The sequence below is a fragment of the Euleptes europaea genome, chromosome 1 (assembly GCF_029931775.1).
Source record: "Euleptes europaea isolate rEulEur1 chromosome 1, rEulEur1.hap1, whole genome shotgun sequence".
NCBI lineage: Eukaryota > Metazoa > Chordata > Lepidosauria > Squamata > Sphaerodactylidae > Euleptes > Euleptes europaea.
In genome coordinates this window covers 144923873-144951186 of record NC_079312.1, presented here as the reverse complement: position 1 = coordinate 144951186, position 27314 = coordinate 144923873, and the positions used below count along the sequence as shown (strand labels likewise).

Here is a 27314-nt window from a genome sequence, read left to right as displayed (position 1 = left end):
GGGAGCTGAAGCTTGAGTCCTCTCATTCCCAGGAGCCTGAGAAATTTATTTCAAACTTGGAGGGAGGGGTAGCCCTTATTGTAGTGGTCCAGAATCAATATCTATGGGGAGATCCTGGAACCGATTGCTGAGCAACCGAGGATCAGAATGACTCCTGATTTTCCTGCTCCCGTGGGTCACATTCTTCCAAGCACCCTCCCCCCGTGATGGTTGCACCTGCATTTGTTGAGATACCTTTCTCTCCTCCTCCTGTTGTCCCCTAAAGAGTTTTTCATGCGTTCTGTCCATGAACTCTTCACCTTCCTTTATAAAATGGAGTGTTGACAAGCATGCCTCAAGACCCTGTATCTTTTCCTCCAGCAGGGCTACCAACTTACACTTGCTGCAAGGGTAATTACTGTTACCCTCAGGTAAGAATACAAACATGCAACAGAAGGTGAGATATATACTTATATATGTATGTATATAAGAAATAAACTTACAGGGATCTTCACTATACTAGAAGGGCTTTTATACATTTTTTACTGTTCTTTATGATATAATTATATAGTCAGGATGTAGGCTAAATTATAACTATATTACTGACCACTGAGGAAGGCCTTAGGCCGAAACGTTTCTGGTCCTTTTTTGGATCCTACTTAGGTTAATGTAAGATTGTACATCGCAGGTGTTCATGTTTGTTTACATTGAACGTAAAAGTCTTGCCTATGCTAGAGGCCTTATGTTTTTAACCTGAATGTGCACCTTATTAAAATTTATATATTTGTAATTTTAGCATTTTTCAGCTCAACCTCTTCGGTTTGGAAAGAATGCCACAGACATTGAATGTTACTTGCTCAGCTCCCTCATTAGCCACGCTGCTGTGACCCATTGCTGGTTCAGTTTCTTTCCTGCACTTCCCTAATAGCTCCTCTAACAACTGCCTCTCAAGACTCCCTGCTTGAAGAAGCAAAAACACTCAACACATATAAAATGTATAAACTTGTCAGCTGCTTACAGGGCCCCCAGACCAGACCCCCTTTGGCTCTGCCTCTGGGGAGGAGCCTTCTTAATTACAGGCTCTCAGCCCCACCCCCCAACAGCTTAGGGCGGGGCCCGCAATTAACCTCAGTCACACCAGCCCTCCTCCCTCAGCAGCAACTCTCTAGACGCTCTGGCCTCAGCTCTGCCTCGAGGCAGAGGCCTCTCTCATATTCCCTCATTCACATACTCTCAAACTACATTTGTATGCTCTGCGGTTTTGTACTGCAATCTCCTGAGGCTTCTTTTAGTTTTACTCATGAACATAGGCCCAGCAAGGAGAGAGATGCTTGCCTCTCTGCCTTCTCCGTTCAAAATTTCCCCTTCCAGCTGCTTTAACCTCTAAAGGGAAATATTTTTAGGTCTCTCCCTCAGATAATTCTGTACATCAGATTAACAGAAAATAGGCAAAATGTACTCTGTAGTGCAGCCAAACTGCTTATAAAAACCAAAATATTTTAAGGAATGGAATTATTCTGCTGTTGGTAATGGGACTCTGCCTATGCATTTTGAATGTATGCTCACTGACAGTGATAAGCAACAGCGGGAGTCCAAATATGAGGCAGATCTAGTGAAGGGGTCCATGCCAATCATACCTTCTGAACCAGCAGCAAACATTAACCTTTGGCTCACTGAAACTAAAGGATAAATTGTTCCTCATACAGCACTACCCAGCTACCTCCTGCACATGTGTATGTATGAGATAGAGAGGGAAATCTTTAACAGGATGTTTCTGCATTACTAGCGCTGAATCTACCACAGCTTTAGGTTTTCAGAGCCAGAGCTAGAAACAGAACTCACATAGACAATCTGCCTATAAAGAACTACACACCCAGCCCAAACTCTCTGGCACTCAAGCAGGTTAACAGACTTTCAAAGAATTTATAGCAAGCTTTTTGGTAAATAGTCCAAAGCACTGGAGGAAGGTCAGATCAGGAATATCAACCGAAGTAAAGCTTTTAGCTTATTGGTATCCAACTTCTTGTGGGGGGGAAAAGGGTGAAACCATTTAAACCACAACTTTTATTAACTGATAGAAATAGTACAAATTTTGAATTTAGCTGCAATTTAACTTTCTTCTGAAACACCAAAAAGGTTCCCCTTTCTGTGTGGTTACATCGTCAATTCCTGAAAAGAAAGAAAGAAAAATGAGGCATTAGAAAGGCTTCCTATTCATGACTAGGAGTTAGGATCTGGAAGTCCATGGGACTTTTCCAGTGCAAACCAGGCAGCTTGTTTACCTATATATAATAAATTTAATACAACACAAAATTAATATAAATATAAACAACTTGTATGTAGTCCTGTTCTAGCCTCTATATAGCTGTGTGGAACATGTCAAATAAATATAAAAACACAAAATTACAAACGTGTGACAATATACCCAAACAATATCACAGCTCAGACCATACGAGTTTCGGCTGCGAAGCCTTCTTCAGTGGTCCAAATAATACAAGTCTATGCCGTCTTGAAAGTGCACGAATGTATAAGAAAATTGCAATCCTCAGACTGAGTAAGCTGATGTTTGTAAATTGTAAAGTCTAAAATTTGTTTATGTATATTTCATCTTAGGCTCCTATAGAAGTATTCCTTTCACAGTACTCAGTCATCAAGATATATTTTTTTCAATATATCTTGATGACTGAATACTGTGAAAGGAATACTTCTATAGGAGCCTAAGATTATAAAGGCAACTCTGGATGAAATATACATAAACAAATTTTAGATTTTACAATTTACAAATGTCAGCTTACTCAATCTAAGGATTGCAATTTTCTTATACATTCATGCACTTTCAAGATGCCATAGAATTGTATTATTCGGACCACTGAAGAAGGCTTCACAGCCGAAACACATATAGTCTGAGTTGTGATATTGTTTGGGTATATTGTCACACAGTAGTAATTTTGTGTTTTTATGTTTATTTGGCATGTTCCGCACAGATATATAGAGGCTAGAACAGGGCTACATACAAGTTGTTTATATATTAATTTTGTGTTTGCATTAAATTTATTATATAATATTCACAAAATCACTTGTATCAATATTAGCCTATGATTTCATGTTGATTCCTTACCTTTTGGGTACTAGTTTTATAGGGTCAAGGTTTTCCCCCAGCTTTTTGTTTTTGCTATAGCTTGTTTACCTATCCAGCACAGCCAAATGACCTTGGGGACTATTGTTATGGCTTCCTGTGATTTCAGAAGAAAGCAAAGAAACTGCCTGATTTCCAAGTTGCCTAGGATACAACACTGAGCATGGATGCAGTGATGTGTGCCCAAAGGAAATATAAGATGCTTGAAACAGTTTAACTCTCACAAGTCTCCCTGCTCCCAAGGACCTTTGGAATTGTAGTAAGGAGACTTACTATGTCCAGCAAGACAGGCTTACTATGTCCACCTCACAACTTCTTTGCAAACTTAAGTCATGGTAGTTAAAACTGTAGAACACACATGGCCTTGAATTCATTTTCCCTGCCAGAACAGTGTTGTGCACTGCTACCCACTTGGACACAGAAGCCTTAAGTGCATATTTGCTGATGTTACCTTTTTAACCGCCCCCCACAACAACATATGCAAGTACCATTGGAAAAGATATGTGTCTGATAACAAATTAATTTGGCAAAAAGGCAAGGACCCAGTTAGCCAAACCAATGTCCTTGCACTTAATCAGTGCAATAACTCTTCTTAAGCAATGTTTTTCCGAGTGTTAAAAATGTAATGTTGGAAGCAGCACATTTGCAAGCATTCTTTCAGTGTTCAGAGATCATTAAATTATTGAACTAGCGTATTTTCTCTTCTGTCTTCTTGTCACAATGCTGTGGTTTTATATGTTTAAACAACAGGACAAGACGGAGGACAAAATAAGTGTTTTCCAAGGAGCTGATTATTCAGTGAAATGGTCAAGTAAAATGCCCCTTCTGCATGCATTCTCCAGATCCAGGCATACTGGCTCAGTCAAATAAGCCACTTAACTGGGAACTTACCATAATCGCATTTACGATATCATTACTGTTATTCTTCAGGGCGCGGACGGCTTTTGCCCGGGAAACATTTGCTTGGGACATTACTAACTCTATGTCCTTCACCTCAACACCAGTCTCGTCAACCTGGATGGAAGGAGAATGATTATTTCTCAGGTCAGCAGTTTAAGTCTCCTTCTCCCCAGCAGGAAGAAGTAGCATGGTCTTAAGTTCTCATTCAACCTACGGATTTCCAGTGGCTGTAATGAACAGGCAAGGAAACCCAGGTTGTTGCCCTACACAAACTGATAAGCTTGGAAAGAACTCCTGCTGTCGCTCAATCCTCTATTTGCTAAGACAGAAATCCCAGCAGCACTGCATGACCTTACTATAACCCTTTGGGGTGGAGGGAGATATGCTGAAACTCAGTGGAGTGTAGTATTAAATAACAGGCACAAGCACAAATCAGAGGACTAGTTCACTGATATTTGAAAATTACATCTACAAAGATAGCTGAATAAAAGAGCTCTAGTAAACAGATATTCCCTTACTCATCACAATAAATTCTGCATTGCCAGATATGCAAACTCTGCAGCTTGAGCAGCACAAAAAAGTTGCAGGTTAGCAAGCATACTTTCTATACCTCCTCAAAGCTCAAACAACTTGGCCTGGCCCCTGCAGATACTGCAGGTTGCTTATTCCGATTTACTGGAGTGGCAAAGAAACGGCCTGTAATAATGGTACGAATGTTATCCATAAAATGTGAACTTGGAATAGTTAGTAATTACTTTTGACAGTTGCTCCCTCTTGTTAGCCTGCTAACTGTGTTAGTTCATTCCACAGGGGATGAGATTTTCCAAGCCCCAGTGCCATTATTATTAATTAATGTATTTTTGCCATCAAGTCACACTTGACTTATGGTGACCCCTAGTGAGGTTTTTAAGGCAAGAGACATTAAGAAGTGGTTTGCCATTGCGTGCTGCCATGTCATGACCCTGGTATTCCTTGGAGGTCTACCATCCAAATACTTGCCAGGATCGACCCTGCTTAGCTTCTGAGATCTGATGAGATCACGCTAGCCTGGGCTATCCAGGTGAGGGCAGCACAATTATAGTCGCTAGTATTTTGTAAGGCATGCATGACTACTAATGAAATGGATCCCTGAACTGAAAATGCACCCACTGAATCTGCTTCACTTCCCCACTACCACATCTATAACAAGAGACAAAAACTGGCTCCCTTATTACTTGCAACTGCAGCACTTAGTGCAATGGTTCTGGAGTGATTCTGAGGATGTTCACCTGGGAGCAGTTCCCCCCACTCCAAATTAAAAAGATTTAAATAGCTGAAAAACTGCTGCAAGGATCAGCAGGACACTGACCATTTGAACAGGAAACTCAGACAATGACAAGGAAGACTGCCACTTGCAAACACTGAATTAAGGGACCACATTCAGGGGTGCAGCATACCTCCTCTTCTTCGCTCTCCTCTTGGACAGTGGGGGTCTGTGTGTTTTCCTGAATGTTTGAAACAGCTTCTCCTTGCACTTTGAATTTCTCAGCAGCAGCCAGTTGTGCTTGCTGTGACAGATCTTCAATCTGATAGGGTCAGATGAGAAGACATATTGGCGGCTGCATAGCTAACCATTACACCAAGACAAACAGAGGTGTCCACAAACTCTAGAAATACCACTATTCCAGCAACCCTCTTTTTTTGCCATCAAGTCACACCTAACGTATGGTGACCCCATAGGGTTTTCAAGGCAAGAGATGTTTGGAGGTGGCTTGCCATTACCTGCCTCCGCCTCAAGACCCAGATATTCTTTGGAGGTCTCCCATCCAAAACTAGCCAGGGTTGAGGCTGAGTGCGGGTGACTGGCCCAAGGATCCATGGCTTGAGTGGGGATCTGAACCTGGGTTTCCCAGGTCCTAGTCTGAGATCTTAACTACTATACCACAACAACCCTCTGGCCCTCAATAAAGTTTCAGAACCCGTCCCTCACTCCTCTCTTGTATCATATACCCCCTCAGAGTAAGAAAGATGCCTTAGTGCAGGGCTTCTTACTTTTTCCACTCACGACCCCTTTTCGCCTGAGAAATTTTTACGCGACCCTGGGTATATAGGTATATAAAATAGGTATAAAATCAAACATTTACTGATAATAAATCATAAAGAAATTTATTTTAAATTTTTTTAAAAATCGCAACCCCCACATTCCATTACGTGACCCCATATGGGGTCATGACCTACAGTTTAAGAAGCTTTGCCTTAGTGCAGCTGTTGTCTTTCTCAAACAGTAACTAAAGGTTTGGCTGGAGAGCAAAACCGCTCTGTTGCTGCAAAAAGATAGCTAAGGTTCCTCCTGCCAGGCTTTCCTGGCCTCAGCTCACCTTTGCCTCACCAAAGACTATATAGGTATCTGACGCAGGACTTTTGTATACATCTGGCTTGGTGATGACAAACAGGATGTTCTTGGATTTCCGGATAGTAACTCTGGTTACACCTGTGACCTGGCGAAGGCCAAGCTTGGACATTGCCTTAAAAACAAAGAAGAAAGATAAACCCCCAAAACCAGTCCTGAACTGTTCATGCAGAGTATTACTCTTGGCTGTAAACCTCCCCTGGCAATGCAAAAGCAGCATTTGTTTTGTACTAGATTAATGCAAAGGCCTTTCCTGAGAGGGAAGCAACATGGAAGAAAGCCCAAAGCAATGAGTCTGCTTCTAGGTATGTTACTAACATTTTGGTTTCTCCAGTAAAACAGGGAAACTCCTGTAGAACCAAACAGAGCACAGTGTGAGTTTTCTGACTTCAGTCATCATACATCTTCACTGGACATAAATTTTAACTGATGACAAACCAACAGGCTCAATATATGCTAGGATTTGTTCTGTATTAGTATATTCATCCCATTATGTATTTTTGTGACACAGATTTAGAACGCTTCCCTGTTGTCTACTATCTTTTATGAGAGGACAAGAAAAACAGAACAGGAGAATGTGGATTGCATCCTAGCTTTGCCAATGACCCTGGCAACTGCTTCTATATATTGAGGATGCTTTTTCAAAATGAACAAAGGCACAGGACCTCTGATCCATCTCATAAAAGCCTTACTGAATGAATATATATTGGTGCAGTCTTCTGAACCTGGTGAGAGTTTCTTCAAGCAACATGCCTGAATTAAATCTAAGAATGTCTCAGAACAAATGGCTTGAGTAGCTACAGCCTTTCCTGGCAAATCCAGCAGGGATTGTGTTCATTAGCCACATCCATTAACTCAATTTTACCTTCCGTGCTTTCTTTTCACTCCGACTCTGTTTTGCTTTGCTAACTGGTTCTTCGTCTATTTCAGCTGCTGCTGCAAGCTGCCAGAAGAGAAACAGGATTGGATTAAATGGAACCATAGCAGAAAAAAAATATATCTGCAAAGATTTCCTATGTCCTCCTCCTCAAGTGGAAATGAGAGAATAGATTTGTATTTTGCAGGTTTAGGAGTATGCATGTGTGAAGCACTCCAGACCCAAGCTAGAAGTCCTCTTGACCCAAACAAGAAAAATGGATTTTGCAAGCATGCGAAGAGATTGCTCCAGTCTGTGTTCCAGAACTTTACAGATCAACTGGGAACACTCTGGAAGTATATTATCAATTCTCCAGGGTAGGTCTGCAAGAATATGTACAGATTAAGCCGCTCTCTAACTTTGGAATTATCTTCCTTTGGTGACTTGCCAAGCCTGAACACCTTCTGGAAGCAATGTAAGTTTTTAAAAAGTATTTTTACTGAAACTGATTGGTGGTCAGGGATAGGATATTTATCATAATTTAACCCACCTCTAGCCTTCTGGATGAATGGATTATAATAACTGTCCGAGTGCATCTCATCCTAGTCTTACAGATGTATTTCTACTCCCTATTGTCCCCTCACCTTTTTGAAAATTTGCAATACCAAATCCCAATTCCCCCTAAACATATGCAATTAAATGTTAAAGAAAACAAGCACAAATTTAGCAATCACAGAATTTGTTCTTTGTAGTCTTGGATTTGGGATTATCAGGACAGAATTACATATTCCTACTTACCTACCTAGCCACTGTCTGCACTATGTACTGCAGTGCAGATAAATCTTTGTGTGTGTCAATGAACAATGCTTATTTGCAAATGGCTAAAAATCCCACAGAGTATGGAACATCCTGGCTGCAGTTATTAGGAACTGGTTAAGTCTACTCCAGGATCCCAGTGCCCATTATACGCAACCCACAATGATTTGCTTTCTGTCTTGTCTCCAAGCTGTTCACCTGTGCCTGCTGTGTTGTGGCCTGTGTGGAGTCCTGTTCTTCAAGTTCTGGCACTGATTCATCGCTGTCGGATTCTGTCCCAGACCCTACAGAAACAAACATGCACAATTTTTTCCAACTTGGTTTCTGCTGGGAGTGGCAGGCAGATCCAGGCAAAACATGCGGGGCTTCGCTACTTGGTCACATGGTATCTTTTGTTCCTCTTCTGTAGCAGTGCACATTTAAAATTGGTATCAAGCCACACTGCTGGAGAAGTTCAGCATTACCAAGATAGGTAACAAAGCAACAAACTCACAGAGCAAGAACACAACCTAGAAACAAGCAAGGAACTCTGAAGTTTCAGGACTTCTTAAAATGGTGGTTGAGAAATAATAAGGGAAAGTCTGGTGATCCGGGCTCATTTAGCCTGGTCTGTTAAAACATGTGTATATAAACTAAGGCTGAAATCAGATCAATATTTCTCTGAGGCTGTTAAAGTGACAGATGCTGCTTGAACTTATCATTAGACATGTGATGTGTGTGACAGAGAGAGAAGGGCGTATATCATTGGGAGACAAGCTTGTAAAGACTTAGGAAGAGAAAACCACCTGGAAGCAGAGCTTTGCTTGCGCTCACAGGATTAAGATTTAACCTCTGCAATGAACAGGCAATTCAGCAATAAGGAGAGTGGCAGCTACACTCCAGCTCAATTCAGATCATCACAAGAGATCTAAACCATGAACTGGCAAGCAGAGCAGAAGACTGTGCCTCCTTGTGTTGCCATCCCCTCTCCCCAGTGGTTTGGAATAGTCCTGATTTCCCCTGCTATCCAAATAGGGCCAACTATGATTAGCACTAATCAGGACTGCCTCCAAATCCACAGTTTCACACACTCATTTAGTGCTAATTGTGATGAACATGAGATAGCAAACAACAGACTTGGACATGCTTCACTTCAAGCTCTTAGAGCTAAGCACATCTCTGAGTTTTTCAGATAGAACCCTCCAAGACCAACCCTCCCTCTGGCTCATTACAGGGCTAGCATCTCTGGACGCAAGCCTACATACACCCATTTCTTCCTGGATTACTGCTGGTTTAAGAGTTTATTTACTGCAATGCCAAACTATTGAGAGGCAGGTGAGGAAACATCCATGACTAACACAGAGAGATGAAAATAAAGGACAAACCTCAGAGGACAAACTATGTTCCTGGAGAAAGAGCAGCTCACTGCCCTCTTTCATTTGCCAATGAACCCAGGAGTTCATTCTAGCTTATGTGCAAAAAAGCCCCTGCGCTTTCCCTGACAGTTATATGTGCATCAGACTATATTACCAGGGGATTGGTGACTGCAAAAAACCACAAGCTTGTTTCTGATCTTTGGTGGATACCCAAGCACTATACTCAGCATGCATCTTGTTCAATGTGAATTTAACAGAACAACTTCTACTGAAATCAAGAAACACTCCTGTGCCTCAAGTGCAATTACAGACGAAGCACAATAAGACTGGAAGAGGGATGTTAATGTTCAATAGCAATTTATTCTCCTAGAGCCAGAGCAAAATGTTACATCATAAACACAGAAAACTAAATGGCACTGCATGCTAGGTCTATGAACATTACACTCCAAACAGTCAACAAAAGAGAATCTACTGGCTATCCAATCACAAAACAAGCACAAGGACTGGAGAGAGCAGGCCAAGAAGACAGCAGGTGCTACAGAAGATTGTGATTAGAGTTTCTCGATTAGTACTATGCCAGATATTCCAGTCGAGGCAGTGCCGGCACATTCTCTACAAGACACTCGCACCATGCTCAGCGTGTGTGTGAACGGACTTTTTCAGTTATGGCACACACTCCTCTACATAAATCTCATCCCCCTCAACACAAAGCAGCCTTCAACTAGGTCTGACCATGACTGGTTACAGCTCAGCCAGGACTTCTGCTGGGTTACATTCACTTCTTTGCACTACTTTTCTAAGCTACCAAACAAAGCAGAGGACATGAGTGGAGCCTCAAGGCCCCCTCCCCGCACAGAGAGGTTAGTATTCAGTGAACAATCGGTGATATCCATGCACACAGCAAATGGAGGAGGCAAATACCCTTGTCATTCTTCAAGGCAGGCTGTTTGGCAGGAGAAGGAGGAGCAGCAGCAGCAGTAGTAGCAGCAGCAGCTGGGGCCTCAGCAAGGGCCACAGCTGGTTTAGGAGAGAAATTCACCAGGGCTGGCTGCAGAGGTGGCTCCCCAGCAGGTGCCTCTGGAGGAATCAGAGGTGGTAGATCGTCGTCTTCGATGATAGCAGAGGCAGGGGTGGGAGGTTTGGCTGGCACTTCAGGTGCTAGACCAGATGGGGGTGAAACTGGTAGTGACTTAGGAAGTGCAGAGGAGAGTGTTAGCTTTTTCACAGGGGAAACAGGCACTGGGGAAGCAGGCTGAGGAAGGTTATTTGCTGCTGGGGCAGAAACAGGGATGTCAGCAGATGCAGGAGGCAGACACGCTGCTTTCTGTGGATGCACCACAGACCCGGCAGGAGGAGCTTGGGACACATCTGAGGCTGAGGCAGCAGAGCCTGGAGGCAAAGCTGGTGGTTTGGGGGCAGAGATAGGCACAGGAGTCACTGGAATAAGGGGAGGCGGAGCAGATGGGCCAGTAGACGACACAGCAGGAGCCACTGGGGGAGTTGTGGCCACAGGGGTAAGAGGAAAGGGAACAGGTGCTACTGCAGAGGGTACCAGGCCAGCAGCAGGGGTAACAGGGGGTGGAGAAGGAGGGGTAGGGGTCACAGAAGAGGCCACGGAAACAGACACAGGAGGAGCCCTCAGGCCAACAAAAGCTGCAGGGGTCACAGGATCAGATATCATAGAGGGCATAGTACTACTACCAGCAGGCACTACTGGGACCATCTGTGCAGACGTCGGAGGGTTAGATATTGGTATCAAAGGAGAAGACACAGGGAGAGAAGTTGGTGAAACAGGGGTAACTGCAGGGGCTACAGGCCAAGAACCAGGCACTGCTGGAAGCATGGGCCAAGCTGTAGTAGCCACAGGGGGGACCACAGGGCCAGAAGCAGGTGCCAAAGGAGAAGCAGGCTTCGCTGCAGGAATCGGTGGGATAGGAGGAGGCCCAGATGGGGCCACAGGGCCACAAGCTGGAACCACAGAACCAGAAGCAGATGCTGCTTTTGCTTCAGGGCCAGGAACAGGTGACATGAGAGAAGTGAGCTTCACAGGTGACGCTTCAGAGGCTGGTGGTGTAGTGGCAGACCCTGCCGGGGCCACAGGGCTCAAAGCAGGCACCGCTTTGGGTGCAGGCCCCAAAATAGGTGCTGAGGGAGAAGTAGGTTGCACAGGAGGCAGTGCAGATGCTGGTGGTGCAGGAGCAGGTCCTGCTGAAGCCTCAGAGGCAGAAGGCACCAAGGGAGAAGCAGACTTCACAGATGATACTGTGGGGGCCACTAGTGTAGAAGCAGGCCTGGCAAGCACCTCAGATGGAGCTATAGGACCGGAAGCCAGTGCCACGGAACTAGGAGGAAGGACCACTGGAAGGGCTGCAGGGCCAAATGCAGCTGTCAAAGGTTTAGGAGCAGGAGAAGTTATAGGGCCAGAAATAGTTGCTACAGATGGGGAAACAGATGGAACAGGACTAGAAACAAGCACTGCTGGAGCTGCAAGGCCAGACAGAGGTGTCAAAGGAGAGACGGGTTTCCCAGATGATATTGCAGGAGCAAATAGTGTAGAAGTAGGCCCTGCTTGGATTAAAGGGGCAGGGTCAGCCAAGGACAGAGGGCAGGGAGCAGGTGCCATTTGCTGGGAAGAAGATATCATGGTAGTAACAATGGGGTTCATAGAACAAGAAGTAGATATCACAGGGGACATTCCAACTACCATTGATTTAGATGCAGGCACTCCTGGGACCACAAGAGGTGCTTCAGAAGAGGCAGTTGCTAGAGGAAGAGCATCAGGTTGGGATGTAGGTGCCACAGGACTAGAAGAGAGTACTACTGGAGCTACGGGGCCAGACGTGGTTGCTGAAGGAGAAGCAAGTTTCATAGGTGTCAGTGGTTTCAAAACAGGGAGAACTGCAGGGGCCAAGGGGCAGGAAGCAGGTACCACAGGGACAGCTGCCAGTGGCAGTCTCACAGGGTTGGAAACAGGCCTCACAGGCAGCTGTACAGATGCTATAGGACTGAGAGTGGTCATTGCAAGAGAAAGAGTAGACGGACATGTGCTAGCAGAACCCATGGATGTGGCTGCAGAAGCATCTGAAAGGGTCAAAGGAAAAGCAGGCTGTATCTTTTTGTTTTGAGATGTAGCTTCATGGGAAACAGGAAAAGACACACTGGGTGAAACAGGAGCCACTGGGCCAAGAATAGGTGCCCCTGGAGTAACAGGAGCTGGAGAAGGGATCTCAGGGCCAAGAACAGGAAGTGACGTTGCAGGGGGAGGAACAGGAAAAACTGGGGGAAGAGATGGAGCCGTGACTGGGACCACAGAAGGAGAAACTAAAGCAGGAGCTGGAACAGTAACAGCATGAGAAGTGAAAGGGACTTTGGAAGTGACAGGAGAAGCAGGAAAAGGATTCGGAGTGGCAGGGAGAGCAGTAGGAGCCAAAGAAGGAGAAACAGGGACCACTGGGAGAATGAAAGGAACTGGAACAGGCAACTGTGCTTGTGTCTGAGAAATTGGTGCAGCTGAAGGTGTCTGAATAATCAGAGAAGTTTTGAGAGGATCTGGAAATGTGGATGGAGTTGGTGGCACTGTAGGAAGGGCAATGGAAGAAGCATCAGCTGCTGGAGGAGGGAAGGAGGCCATCAGTACTGGGCTTACAGGGGAGGCTAGGTAAGTTGAGCCATGAGCCTCAGAAGGAATGACCGAGACTGCAGGAGAAGCCAGAGGCCCCAGTGTAGCACTTGGAGGTGGGAAACTAGCTATCGTTGAAGCAACCTGATTCTTTGAGTTCAAAGAAGTGGAGGGAGTTGGATCTCCAGGTGGTAAGGAAGGGCCACGAGTGTCTGGCACTGTGGAGGCAGAAGGAGTAGCCACTAGGGAGAAAAAATTCTCAGGTGAGGCAGGTGCCGGTGGAGTATTGAAAGGGCAGAGTCCAGCGAGGGGAGAGTTAGCTTGGTGGGGTGAAGAGGAAGGGTGAGACGGACTAGAAACGGAGGACCTGGAAACAGCAGCAGCTAAAGGGGAGAAAAAGTGAATCAATGATGAAAAGAAAAACATGGGGGAAGAAAAAATGAGTTATCTAAAGCCACCCACATGGAAACACAATTCAGTGACCTGTGGGGTAGAAAATGCTGCACCTGCTGCCAAAAACTCCCTCATCCATACTCTTCAGACAGTGCAAGTGTTTCACAGAAGACATACGTAGGATCAAGCCATCTGAAGCATGTCATTGCCTCATAGCTAAGCTCCACCCCCAGGTATCATCCTTCTCCAACTGGATCTACTGGTACAAGCAAACATAATCCATATATCCAGTTGAAGAAGTACTATCAATATATGTATCAATTCTAGGCTGGTGGCATACATAACCTGTCATTTGGTTTCTAAGTGCACATGTTTTGACAATGGCTGTTACCGCACTTGTATTCCCAGCGATGTATTAAGATATTGTCGAAGGCAATACCACACCCTCATTAGCACATTATCTTGATACTTACAGGACAATGATTAGCACATTACCTTTGATACTTTTTGCAGGACAATGATTCAGCTCAAACCCAACCCCTTTCTGACCATATATTACTCTTCCTACACACTTGACACTGAGAGACACTGTCCTTCAGTGTTACTCCTCTGAAGATGCCTGCCACAGCTGCTGGCGAAACGTCAGGAAAGAAAATACCAAGACCACGGTCACACAGCCCGGATAACCTACAAGAAGCGATGTATTAAGAGTTTGAAAACGTTATAAAAAATACTGTTCACACTTTGTTTGGCCCCTTTAGCTGTGACGACGTCTTCCAACCATTTATAAGCCGTGGTATCCAAAAACCCTTTTAAAGCGATGTTTTTTACAACATTTTCAAACTCTTAATACATTGCTGGGAATACAAAGTGAGGTAAGTAACCCCCAATGAGTCACCAGATTATTTGCCATTTGCGACATAGCTTTCATTTATTGCACTGAAGGCTGCTATACCAGCAAGTTTAGTTTGGGAGAAAAAACACAAGTTTGGAAACATGGACTGACATTTCTGTTGGGAGAAGAACATCCATATGCCTTCGTATCTAAATTAGACCAATACACAGGAGATGGGACTTGATTCTCAACAAGTTCTGCCAAGTCCAGGATTAGCTCCCGGATTCCAGAATACATTTCTGCAGGGATATGAAAGCACTGGTTTCTTAGAACTTGGGAGATTCATCTCAGGGAGCAGAAGATGCCACCAGCCTGGAACAACAGTGCAAGCTATCATAGATTCTCTCTGTGTAGCCACTTCCTAGAACAAACATTTGCACCATAAAGCCCAACCTATCCATAATGCCTTCCTTATGCTAGCAAATGCTGACATTGAAATAAAAAGAAGTTATTATTCTGCAGAGTAATTTGCATTACTTAAAGCTTGGCATTTCTTAACATCTACCAATATCCACCCTGCCTTGCTGAACTCTATGGTTAATATAACTCAATTAATACAGCACAGAAAAAAATTGTTAGTGACACACACACCGTAGCAAATACCTGTTGCTTGAATGAGAGGCTGAGAAAAACAGGCTGAGGGTGCTTCAGGAGCACCAGCAGAAAGGGTGGGAACAGCAGGGGCTAAATTATCAAGAGCAATACATTAGATTGAGCAATAAACTGGGGAAGGCTGCCGGCCCTGAATGAACATGCCTTTCACTTTAAGCTTGCCATTAATCAAATCTAAATGGGACTTGAATTAAAATAAAGTTGCTACGGGAAGATATCATCTCTACTGTTGATTTCTTGCTACAACAGATGGTCTGTGGTTTGGGAATTAACTGGCATACCAGTGTTTGCCCAAATTGATGCTAAGGGTATCACCCAATCACTTCCCTACAGAGATATTTTGTCAACGCCTTAAATGGCATCTTTATTAATCATACTTAGAGAGACAGTGAGTAAGAAGAGGTGCAATTGAAGTGTTTGCAATCTGCTCCAATGACCACCAACAGATTAAAATAAAGTTAGACTACTCCACATGGTCATGTAGGACAAACAGCTAAATGCTTGTCCAAGGCTTTCACGGTCAGAGTTCATTGGTTCTTGTAGGTTATCCAGGCTGTGTGACCGTGGTCTTGGTATTTTCTTTCCTGACGTTTCGCCAGCAGCTGTGGCAGGCATCTTCAGAGGAGTAACACTGAAGGACAGTGTCTCTCAGTGTCAAGTGTGTAGGAAGAGTAATATATGGTCAGGAAGGGGTGGGTTTGAGCTGAATCACTGTCCTGCAAAAAGTATCAAAGGTAATGTGCTAATTACATGATTAGCACATTACCTTTGATACTTTTTGCAGGACAGTGATTCAGCTCAAACCCACCCCTTTCTGACCATATATTACTCTTCCTACACACTTGATACTGAGATACACTGTCCTTCAGTGTTACTCCTCTGAAGATGCCTGCCACAGCTGCTGGCGAAACGTCAGGAAAGAAAATACCAAGACCACGGTCACACAGCCCGAATAACCTACAAGAACCAACTAAATGCTTGTTTCACTGATTTTGACTCCATTGGAGAAGGAGGTTCCTATCACATGCAGTTAAAACAGTGTGAGATCTTTGAACCTTGGAAATATTATTTTGTTCTTAAAGCTGTCCAACCAGAATTCTAGAAGCTCTAATCCTAGATTCAGATAATACACTACTGAACAGCTCATCTTTATTGATTCTGCCTCCTATTTCCAATGAGCAGACTAAGAGAGAGGGCAAAGGAATCACTACACAAGCTGTTTTGTGTTGACCACACAACTGGAAATGACAAAAGTCAGTTTATGGGACTGCATCATGGCCTCATCCACACCACTGTCCAATAGTGCTTGGATAGTGGCTGGAAATGCAGATATAAAAAAGCAAGAAAACTGCAAGTAAAATTTATAATAAGATCAAGAAAGGCCCAAAATATATCCAGGGAATTTATGCTACACCAGGTGAACAGTTCCTCAAAAGGTTTTCTGTAAAGCATAGTTAAAACATGAGCTAGCCAATAAATGCTCTAACTGTACCACAAAAGCACATGGATCCCATCTAAATTCCAGAAGGGCAGCCCCTAGAAATGTTGCTCCTGGAAGACAGGGACCTGCATTCAGGTTCAACATGAAGGGGGAGGCAGAAGTAGCTGCCACAGAAGGGGGAATTTCCCCTCCACCTATGTATGTGGATCTTTTCAACAGGATCCAACACACAGTCATTCCAACTCAAAGGGTGTTCTAAAGAATTCTTTATAACCTTTATGGCTGCTTTCCCCATAATTCATCTGAAATACTTTAGGGTTTTTTACAAAGATGCAATATCTCTGCCTGCCTATAAATACACACTGTAAAAAGTATTTGCAGGGATATCTCCAGGAAACCCTGACACCATCTTTTTGAAACAACAGTAATAAAACCAAGTTCCCTAGGGTCCACCTGAGGGGATAACATTTTTTAGCTCTGCTATTTATTTTGAGAGGACAGATTTGGCAAGGAGGTCCCAGCCCTTTCTTGAAGGTAGGCTTTATAATGTGGTGCTGGGGAACTGCTGCTCTGCCCCTTGTCCTCTGGCCTACAGAGAATCACAAGGTTCTATCTTGTCCCTCACGCTTTTCAACATCTATGCAAAGTTTCTGGAAGAGGTCCTCTGGAGATTTGGCCTGGGTTGCCACCAATATGCAGATAACATTCAGCTCTATCCCACGCTTCTAGCAGATCCCAGGGAGGCTGTGGAAACTGTAAACAGGTGCCTGGCTGCAGTTTTGTGACGGATGGGGCTAACAATCTGAAACTTAATCCCAGCACAACAGAGGAGCTACTGGGGGGGGTTAACCCAGGAATGGGGTATCTCCTGTTCTGGATGGGATTGCACTCTCCCTAAAGGAGCAGGTTCGTAGCTTGAGGTTGCTCCTGGATCCAGGCCTCCTGTTAGAGAAACAGGTGGCAGCAGTGGCCAGGGGTATCTTTCACCAGCTTCAGCTGGTGAGCCAGCTGTGGCCTTTCCTGGGCAGGAAAGATCTTGCCACTGTAGTGCACGTGCCCTGGTAACAACTAGGTAAGATTCTTATAATGCGCTCTACAAGGACATGCCCTTGAAAACTGTTTGCAAGCTACAGTTGGTACAGAATGCTGTAGCCAGAATGTTAACTGAAGTGGGTCATAAGGACCACATCATTCCAGTCTTGTTCCATCTACACTGACTCCCAATTTGTTTCTGGGCTCAATTCAAGGTGCTGTAATTGATCTTTAAAGCCATATATGGACAGCATACTTGAAGGAATGACTTCTCCCGTATGAACTGCCCTGCCTGCTTCAGTCATCTTTGGCTGCACAGTTTCAGGTTTTCCCATCATCTGTGGCTAGATGCTTGGCAACCCAAGAGAGGGCCTTTTTGGTCATGGCACCAAAACTTTGTAACTCCCCAGGCAGATTTGTCCCTCTCTCTATCATTGTCTTCTGTCAGCAGGTGAAGACTTTTGTTTGGTGTACCCACAGTTACTGTTATTGGTCCTCATCCCTGGCTGTGTTATGTGTGTTCATGTTTTTATTGAGTTGTTTAAACATTTTATATACAATCCGATTTTAAATGCTGTTTTCATGTCTTAAATGTTTTAATGTTGAAATTTTTACTGCCTCTAGGACAGTGGTTCTCAACCTGGGGGTCGGGACCCCCAAGGGGGTCGCGAAGTGTTTTCTGGGGGGTCGCTGCCACTGTCCTGGGACAGCCCCCATCCCGGGCTGCCCAGGACTAACCCAGACACCCTGTAACCCTGATCCGTTCGCGAGGGCAGGGGAGACCCCAAGCAGAGAGGTGAGGAACTGGCCGACCGACAGCCAGAAGGAGCCGGGCTGCAGAGATGCGGCGGCGTGCCGCCGCACACCAGCTGTAGCCCCGCTGCCCAGCTGAGAGGCGAGCGGGCCAGCCCTGGGTGCTGTCGCACCTGCGCCGGGCGGATGATATGGCAGGATGTGTGGGAGGCTGAGGAAGCTCCCCTGGCTCGGCCAGTTCAGGTCTCGGAGGAGAAGAGGGCGGTCCCCCTTGAGGCCGCTACAGCCACGTTGTTTTTACTTTTAGACGCGCTCGGGTGGGGCAGGAGCTTCAGCCTGGAATCCAAGTGCGCATGTCTGTAGCGTGGCTTCGCTTTTCTGCCCTGAGTCATCAGTTCCGCTCTGCCCTGCGTCATCAGTTATGCTCTGGCAAGGCCCAGGGGGAGAGAGTCGAGGTGCATGCGAAGTTCAGGATTTCCCCCTCGAGCGCGCAGGTTCGGTGAGGCGCAGGAGCGGTGACTGGCGGAGGGGAGAAAAAGGCACAAAAAGTCTGAGCGGGATAAGCAGCCCTCGGCTCTTTCCTGGCCCTTCGCTCTTGTGAGGTGATTAAACAGAGCTCCGCTTTGAGGGATAACTGCAGTTCTGTGCACAAGCAGTGTCCCAGTCACAAGAGAGGGGGTTTCCTTGCGAGAGCCCCGGCCTGCTTGAAAGAGTTTTGGGGGAGAGAGGGGAGGACAAGGAACGCAGTGCATGCTCAGAGGCACTCTTTCCTCCATGCCAGGAAAGGTTGCCACGCCACACAGTCACAGCCGCTGCGCAACAGGTGGTAGTACCGTTTGCTTGTTTGTTTTAAACTTTACAATTTAAAGTAATTATATATATGGATACCCTGGACTGCCAAAAAAACAAATGTATTTTCTTTATCCTATTGAAAATGTCATTTATGCAAATTTATGCTAATGTGACGAGGGTCGCAGGTTACTAGGCAATTGTAAAAGGGGGTCGTCGCGACTCAAAAAAGGTTGAGAACCACTGCTCTAGGACCTTATTTGGGCTGAAAGGCTGCACAGAAATGCTTTATATAAAGAAAAAAACAACTTATGCTACAAATCCAACAGAAGAATATTCAGTCAAAAGGAAATTATGAACCATCTGTGTTGAAAATATTGTCGAAGGCTTTCACGGTCAGAGTTCATTGGTTCTTGTAGGTTATCCGGGCTGTGTAACCGTGGTCTTGGAATTTTCTTTCCTGATGTTTCGCCAGCAACTGTGGCAGGCATCTTCAGAGTAGTAACACTGAAGGACACTGTCCTTCAGTGTTACTACTCTGAAGACATCTGTGTTGAGTTATGCATATCCATCTCAATTTTATCCTCCCAAACTTATGAGTGACTGGCCCATGATCACCTAACAAACCTCATGGTTGTGTGGAGGTTTGCTGAGTTTCTCCAGTCCTAGTCCAACACTCTAGGCACACTGGCTCTCATGACCTTCCCCCCCCCCCCAGATACTTTCATCTATCAAGGCCTCACTTTAAGCTGAGCTGGTATTTTGGGTGTCTTCAATCATTCTAAGCCTTTTACATTTATTTTTTAAATAGAATGTAGTGATTCCAAATCCACCCTGCTATTTTAACTTGAAACTTACCTGATGGCTCCAGAATTGTCTCAGACTGAGAACCCTTGCCTGCCACCTCAGGATTCTTGGTGGCAGCTTGTTTGGACTCCTCAGCTGCCAGCTTCACTTCCACGGGAATCCCAAGAACTGGGAGTGGAGTTACTGCAATAGTGTCAACTGTTCAGATACCACCCAGCAATTCTAACAGTCCTTACATGCCTTGTGTGTTGGCTAGAAGTCCAAGAACAGCAGCATTCCAACAGAGAGGAAAGGTGTGAGTTATCCTCAGTAGCCCAGAGACAATGGCACCAGGCCTAACAAAGCAATCCCTCATATGCAAAGCAGAAGAACAATCTTCTATTCTGGACTGGAATACTACAACATGAGTTATTTTGCCTAGTAACTACTATGAACTGATCTCATGCTAACAGCTTTTGCTACCAGACTTGCCTGAGGGCCTATTCTCATTACGTGTTTCAACTTCTGGCACTCAGACACATGTGGTGCTGTCACATTACAGAAAAGCTGATAAGGTGGCGTTCACTGCCATATACCTAACTTACCATGGGATAGCACAGCTGGAAGTGAGAACTGTAGCTGCCACAGAACATGTAGCTTGTCATGTCAGGCACTGGGTACCACTGGGATAGAAACCTATGCCTATGACAAGAGAGGAAGACTCACACCTACATACCTACCAAATTCTGGTAAGCATGACATAGTGTGGATCCACTCAGCAGTCCTGTATTAGATGAAGGTGTACTAGTGCTGCTACTCTCCTCCATATCACTCCCAGGCTTAGTTTGGATGGCTCTGGCAGAGCTGCTGTGCATTGCCTCTTTGTCTCTTCTCATATTTAAGAAAGAGGTAGGAGGAATGCTTAACTGGAGCAAAAATAAGCCTGTTCACCGTGCCCTACTCATCTTACTGCACTTGTTGCAATACAGTAACACATACTGCCAGGATGCCTACTGAAACACTTGCTGTCCCCACTCCACATCAAGATCACAGAAGTATTGGAACAATGCCCTGAGATGACATTCTACCAGGACAGTAGAAAAAAAAATAAAAACCAGTGCAGATTTGACTTATATTTGGAATGCCACACAGGATCTTGCTATCCTCAATGTGGATGAGCAGACATTGCTGCTTGTCTGAAGCAATCACTGATCTGCACTATGCAATGCCATTTCATCAGCCATCAAAAATCCACAGGTTCTCTCTGTCTCTAAGTCTAACTCACACTTTCCTTGGCAAGGAATCAATGCATTTAGCAGACATGCAGTGAGCAACATCCTCATGTACAAATGTGTGTAAGGAAGACACAGTCTCAGTCATGCAGTATTTTCCCCAAGCCTCAATGTAGAAGTATAGCAAACAGGAAGACTGGGTCCTCTGCTAACTGGACTGCATCATCCATGATACCTTCAAGACAGATAGTTGGTAAATGTAATATTCACAATATTTGAGAGTTAATGCCCCGTGTAAAAGCACACAGACTTCAAGAACACAACAAAATGTTTCTAAAGCCAAACTAGCTTACTATTCTAAACCACCCACAAGAGCCACCCATACCAGCAGCATATAGAGCAGCTGTGAGTTATGGCTAAGTGCAGGATGTTTGTGAAGGCCAGAGAACCATTGTGAAGGCCAGAGAGAAACATTGCCTGAAATCTAATCAGTTTCAAATAAATTGATTTAAAGAGCGCTCCAGGTCTGGGATATGACTAACCTGGAAATCTGCGTGGCTTCATGGCCACACAACAGAAAATTTGGCAAACTACAGCATATCCTATCTATATTTAACTTTTTTTATTATTTTCATAGAAGATGGAGTTATAGTTTCAATGTTACAACAAAAAAGAAAAATAGTAATGCTCATTTTACCCATTACCTATCTTAAATAGTGGCCACAATGGGAGAGAAAATACAAGAGCAACAAAGTAACTAGGGATGTCATATTCTAGAGCAAAGCTTCTTAAACTGTGGTTCACAACCCCATATGGGGTCACGTAACTGAATGTGGGGGGTCATGAAAAATGTGGCAACAAGCACATCCATCTTATTAGTATGCAAATTTGCTTTCGTCTTTAATAAATGGTAAAATTATATGTATACCAAATAATTTTAAAATAAATTTCTTTATGATTTATTATCAGTAAATGTTTGATTTGTATACCTATTTTATATACCTATATACCCAGGGTTGCATAAAAATTTCTCGGGCAAAAAGGGGTTACGAGTGGAAAAAGTTTAAGAAGCCCTGTTCTAGAGTAGGGTTCCCCAATATGGTGCCTGTGCGTGCCGTGAAGCCAGCCAAGCAGCACTATGTACTGTAGTGGCTAGAGCCAGGTAGATCTTTTGCCCAGCGGGGCTTCTGATCAACCACTGGAGATCTGATTGGCTGTGCAGATCTTTCAAAAGTTGCTTTGGCTACCACCATAGCACAAGGGTCTTCACTGTATGACTGGAAATAAGCTGTGTATACGCAAGAAAATTTAAAACAAAATGTTCATTTTAAAAGGCATCTTGTTAAACAGAACTTCTGCTTGAAACACTGAAGAGTTACGCATGACCTCCCACACATCACCTATTCTGTGGCTTGGGTCCATCTTTTGTGGCAGCTATTGTGTAGTTGGCTCCCACCTCTTGTTGCAGCCATTTTGTGATTGGGCCCACCATCCAGTGTCAGAATTCCAAAGGTGCCCCACAGGCTCAAAAAGGCTGGGGACTCCTGTTCCAGACACTTGCAATTCCTGGTTGCCAAACAGATTTTAAAACATGAGGCTGTACCCTTTAATTCTTATTAAACCCTTTCTCTCTCCTCACTCGAGTAACACTCACAGACACTATGGCTGTTACCGCACTAGGTATTCCCAGCGATGTATCAAGAGTTTGGAAATGTTATAAAAAACATCGCTTTAAAAGGGTTTTTGGATACTACGGCTTATAAATGGTTGGAAAACGTCTTCACAGCTAAAGGGGCCAAACAAAGTGCGAACAGTATTTTTTATTCATAGTGGGTAGCCGTGTTAGTCTGTCTGCAGTAGTAGAAAACAGCAAGAGTCCAGTAGCACCTTAAAGACTAACAAAAATATTTTCTGGCACGGTATGAGCTTTCGTGATCCACAGCTCACTTCTTCAGATACCTCATACCCTGCCAGAAAATATTTTTGTTAGTCTTTAAGGTGCTGCAGGACTCTTGCTCTTTTCTAGTATTTTTTATAACCTTTTCAAACTCTTAATACATCGGTGGGAATACATAGAAAGTGCAAACAGTATTTTTAAAAACGTTTTCAAACTCTTAATACATCGCTGGGAATACAAGTGCGGTAACCCCCTATAAAGGAGGAAAATTAAGATAGAAAACACCTCTGAAACTGAAGGCCTTACTTGCAACAGCCTATCACAACACTGAAATTGTACTTTGAGGCACTGCTGAATAAGAGATGGAAGATTTTAAAGCATGGACAATTTCAACTTCTTTCCCATAACTTATCAAACCATATTAATAATGTTCATACTTTGAACATTTAACTACTAGCAACATGGGGAAATGATTGCAAGAACTCACGTGGAGATGTTTTAAGATAAGCACACACACCCCAACCCCTAAAGCCATTAAACAAGTACCTAGAGCTTGACTTGGGTTACAGCACTCAAGACCCACATTCTGGCATTTTGTTAATCACAGCAAATCAGCACACCCATAAACCAGAAACAATATGATTAGTACTTAAGCATATCAGACTCTAAAATCTATACAACAAAGCTGGATAAAAGCATTCACCCAACTTGTGATTCACTTCAAGCAAGCTAGTACTATGTTCCAGAGACCCTGCAACTCATCCAACTTTAAAAAGACAAAACTTGGTAGGCATGACAGCGCAAATCTAAAATAAAAACTGGGCATGTTAATAACCATGCAGTTCATTTGGATGCTCAAACTGTTCATTTGGATGCTCAAAGTGTATCGCAAACATTCCAGATGAAGTGCCAAAAGCATAAGCGTGGTATCCCTAATGACATCTAGTGAGTTCAAAAGCAGATGTGAAATTTGAACCAGGGGCTTCCTAGTTCACATAATAGCATCTCAGCTATAGCAGCTCTCAATTACTTGCATGTTCCTTTAGCCTCCCAAAATGGTTTTGGGAGAGCCAGCATGGCATAGTGGTTAAGGTGTCAGACTAGGATCTGGGAAACCCAGGTTCGAATCCCCACTCTGCCATGGAAAGTTGCCGGGTGACCTTGGGCCAGTCACACACTCACAGCCTCGACCCTGGTAAGTGTTTGGATGGGAGGCCTCCAAGGAATACCAGGGGTGTGATGCGGAGGCAGGCAATGGCAAACCACCTCCCAACATTTCTTGCCTTGAAAACCCTACAGGGTCGCCGTAAGTCAGCTGTGACTTGATGGCAAAAAAAATTTGAGGGGCTGTGGCTCAGTGATAGAGCATCTGCTTGGCATGCAGAAGGTCCCAGGTTCAATTCCTGGCATCTCCAGTTAAAGGAACCAGGCAAGTAGGTGATGTGAAAGACCTCTACTTGAGACCCTGGAGAGCCGCTGCTGGTCTGAGTAGACAATACTGACTTTGATGGACCAAGGGGCTGATTCAGTATAAGGCAGCTTCATGTGTTTTACCTGTCTCGTTCATCTGGCTGACTGGATGAGTTTCAGGGTCCTTTCTGAAAATGCATAACTTATCCAAAACACTAACCTGTCTCAGCCTGAGGCTGTGGCAGCTCCTGTTCTGTTGCTGGGACGGTTTCCGTGGCTTCACCAGGCATTTCTGGGAGGCGGACAGGAAAATTCAGTCATTTTTCTGTAGTGTTGGCAGTGTAAAAAGATTTGCCCTGGCTATCTGACAAAAACATCTTCTTTACCATCAAAATGTCCAGGCATGTTACATATCAAACAAGAGTCTAATTACTTTTTTCCTACAGCATGGTTTTCCTAACTTCCAGGTGTAACTTGCTCAATCAGCCAATCTAAAATGGTCTTTATATGTACGCTCAGCTGGAAATTTTATATGTTCAGAACTTTCTGTCAACTGTAGTAAATTTTCATGCCTCTGCTAAACTGTCAGAAGAGTGATTCAGTGGTTACCATGGTGGATTAGAACTGAGGAAACTCAAGTTCAAAGTCTCGTTTGCCATGAAACTTACTGGGTGACTGAGGGCCAGGCATCCTTTCTCAGTCTAACCTACTTCACAGAGTTTGTTATGAGGAAGAAATGGACAGAGGAAACACCATGTACACTGTATTAAATCAATAAAGACCACCTCCATTTAGCAGTGAAGCAACAGCAAAAGTGACCTGATTGTGACTGGAGCACTATAGCACTATATTTCTTGTAGCTGAACCAGGAATACCTTTAATTTTAATAAATGAATTCCATCACTCAATAAAGGCAGGTAAGCAGCACGAATTGGATTATCACTCAAAACAAGAAGACACCCAAGGCGTGTCTCAGGGAGGAAAGACTTATCAACTGCTATCAGCCATACTAGGTGCAGAACAATGGGAAAGGAATGCTGTCTTTCTATGCTGCTTCTAAGCATTTCCAGAAGCATCTGGAGGGTTACTTTTGAAACAAAGTAGAACAGGAGTTTTATTTGTACTTACAAAATTTAGCATGAGCTTTCACAAGACACTTCATCAGAATACCCAGTTTAGTTACTGTGGATGAAGACCACGCTTAATTGTTGACATCTAGTGGAAATGTAGTGTATGATAAACAGATACAGAATGGCTAGATTCGAGTCTAGTAGCACCCTAAAGACCAACAAGATCTGACAAAGGGAACTTTGACTCTTGAAAGGTCATACCCCAAATATTTTGTTGGTCTCTAAGGTGCTACTGGACTCAAATCTAGCTGTTCTACTGCAGATCAACATGGCTACCCTCTACAAACGCTGGCCTAGCAGTACCTCTGATGTAATACACCAAGATTCTTCTCATATTCATCTGTTGAAACATAGCCTTACTTTTAGTGGCCATCTATTTCCCCAAACCTATAATCCATCAGAAAGGTTTCCATCCACTCTCATGGATCTTACCATATATCTCCCTTCCTGGAAAGGATAAAAGTTTAATTCATGCTACTAGAACAGTGGGGCAGGGTACTCAACAAAAACTTTTAGCCCCATCTCTCTCAGCACCATTTCCCAACATAGTCATCATTGCCACCCTTTCTCTTCCTGTACAAATTCTAGACTAATTAGAACTCTGGTTACCAAATACATCTCACATAAGTCCATGCTGAGAACACAGTGATTAGGAGAAGGCACTCCCACCAACTTGGCAAGTTAGGATGCCAAACCACCAGCCTCCTCCTTTATATTCCATCTTTTGCCCGTGTTCACAATTATGGGGAAAGGACAGCAATCCGCACAATTCAGCCAGCTGGATATGGCCTGGGGATCCCCAAGTGCTAACCCTTAAACACGCTTGCCAATTCCAAATTAGGAGTTTGGGGAGGTTGGAGTTTGGGGAGGGGAAGGACCCAGGGTATAATGGCATACAGTTCCCCCTCCCAAGCAACCATTTCTCCAGGGGAACTCGATTTCTGTAGCCTGATGATCAGTTCATAATTCTGGGAGATCGCCAGGCTTCCCCGGGAGGCTGGCAACCCTACCCCTAAACTAGAAGCATAAAGATGATGCCCTTGTACTCCCTACAAGGACTCCAGTAGGGGAGTCGCCCAGGAGCAGAAAACCCGTTTTCTCTACTGCGTTCCTAAGCGAACGCTTCTCCCGCCCGAATCCCAGCGACCCGCCCTCCCCCACACTCTTGTCGCCGTCCCCCTTGAACCGACAGCTCTCTCTCAGGCCCCACCACCCAAGGCTAGTCGTTCAAGCGGCCTATCACAGGAGCTGTCACCGGCTCCCGAAGCCCCACTCGACCCACGACGCTTCCCCGAGAAAAGCAAAAACCCTCCCCAGTATCGGTGGCTTTCCAGCGGGTTGGTAGGATCGCGCCCCGAAGCGGATGGAGGCAGATACAAGCCACAACACTCACTGAAGACGACTAGACGGGCTCAAGATGGCGACAGAAAGAGAGCGAGAAGGGGAGGGCGGGCGACTTCCGGCCCAAGCGAGGATGGCTTCCGGGTCCCAGGGGGGGCTTCCGGGTTCAACGTGCTGCCCTGGCAGCCGCCTTCCTCCCGCTTGGAAGACGAGAGTTGCTCTCTGCTGGAGGTTCTCTTTCCGAGCAACAGGGAAATTTAGCCAGCGCCAAATCAGGTGTCACGGGAGGAATAAAAAAGAAGTAAAAGGTTTAGAAAACGTTATCATTATTATTAGAGGCAGGTAAAAGTTACGAGCAAGTTTTGGATACGCACAGCCCTCATACCCCCACCCACACAAAAAATGTAAAGCGTCATGTACGGTGCAGCAGTAAAGGTGGGGAAGGAGAAAAATAATCGGCCTGGAATAAGTCAGTAGTACTGACACAAGAACCTAAACCAGGGCCTTGCTGGATCAGACCAGTAGTCATTCTAGTCCAGCGAGAGGGTTTAAA

At 44.6% G+C, this 27314-nt stretch overlaps 1 protein-coding gene across 1 annotated transcript; it reads right to left on the bottom strand.

Moving 5' to 3' along the window:
- Positions 1–2028: 2028 nt before the first annotated feature.
- Positions 2029–26885, bottom strand: NACA (nascent polypeptide associated complex subunit alpha). Its single transcript, XM_056860963.1, has 8 exons — positions 26814–26885; positions 24511–24582; positions 8275–8360; positions 7270–7347; positions 6373–6519; positions 5452–5580; positions 4007–4129; positions 2029–2148 (listed from the first exon to the last, which is right to left on the bottom strand). The coding sequence occupies exons 2-8, from the start codon at positions 24578–24580 to the stop codon at positions 2134–2136; spliced, it is 648 nt and encodes a 215-aa protein (XP_056716941.1). The 5' UTR covers positions 24581–24582; positions 26814–26885; the 3' UTR covers positions 2029–2133.
- Positions 26886–27314: the final 429 nt, after the last annotated feature.

Excerpts from the sequence above, each read along its gene's own strand:
- NACA (XM_056860963.1), bottom strand. The coding sequence starts at position 24,580 with ATGCCTGGTGAAGCCACGGAAACCGTCCCAGCAACAGAACAGGAGCTG. Across the intron at positions 8,361-24,510 it reads ACAGCCTCAGGCTGAGACAG|GGTCTGGGACAGAATCCGAC; the intron begins GTTAGTGTTTTG and ends TTGTTTCTGTAG. Across the intron at positions 6,520-7,269 it reads GTGAAAAGAAAGCACGGAAG|GCAATGTCCAAGCTTGGCCT; the intron begins GTAAAATTGAGT and ends TTTGTTTTTAAG.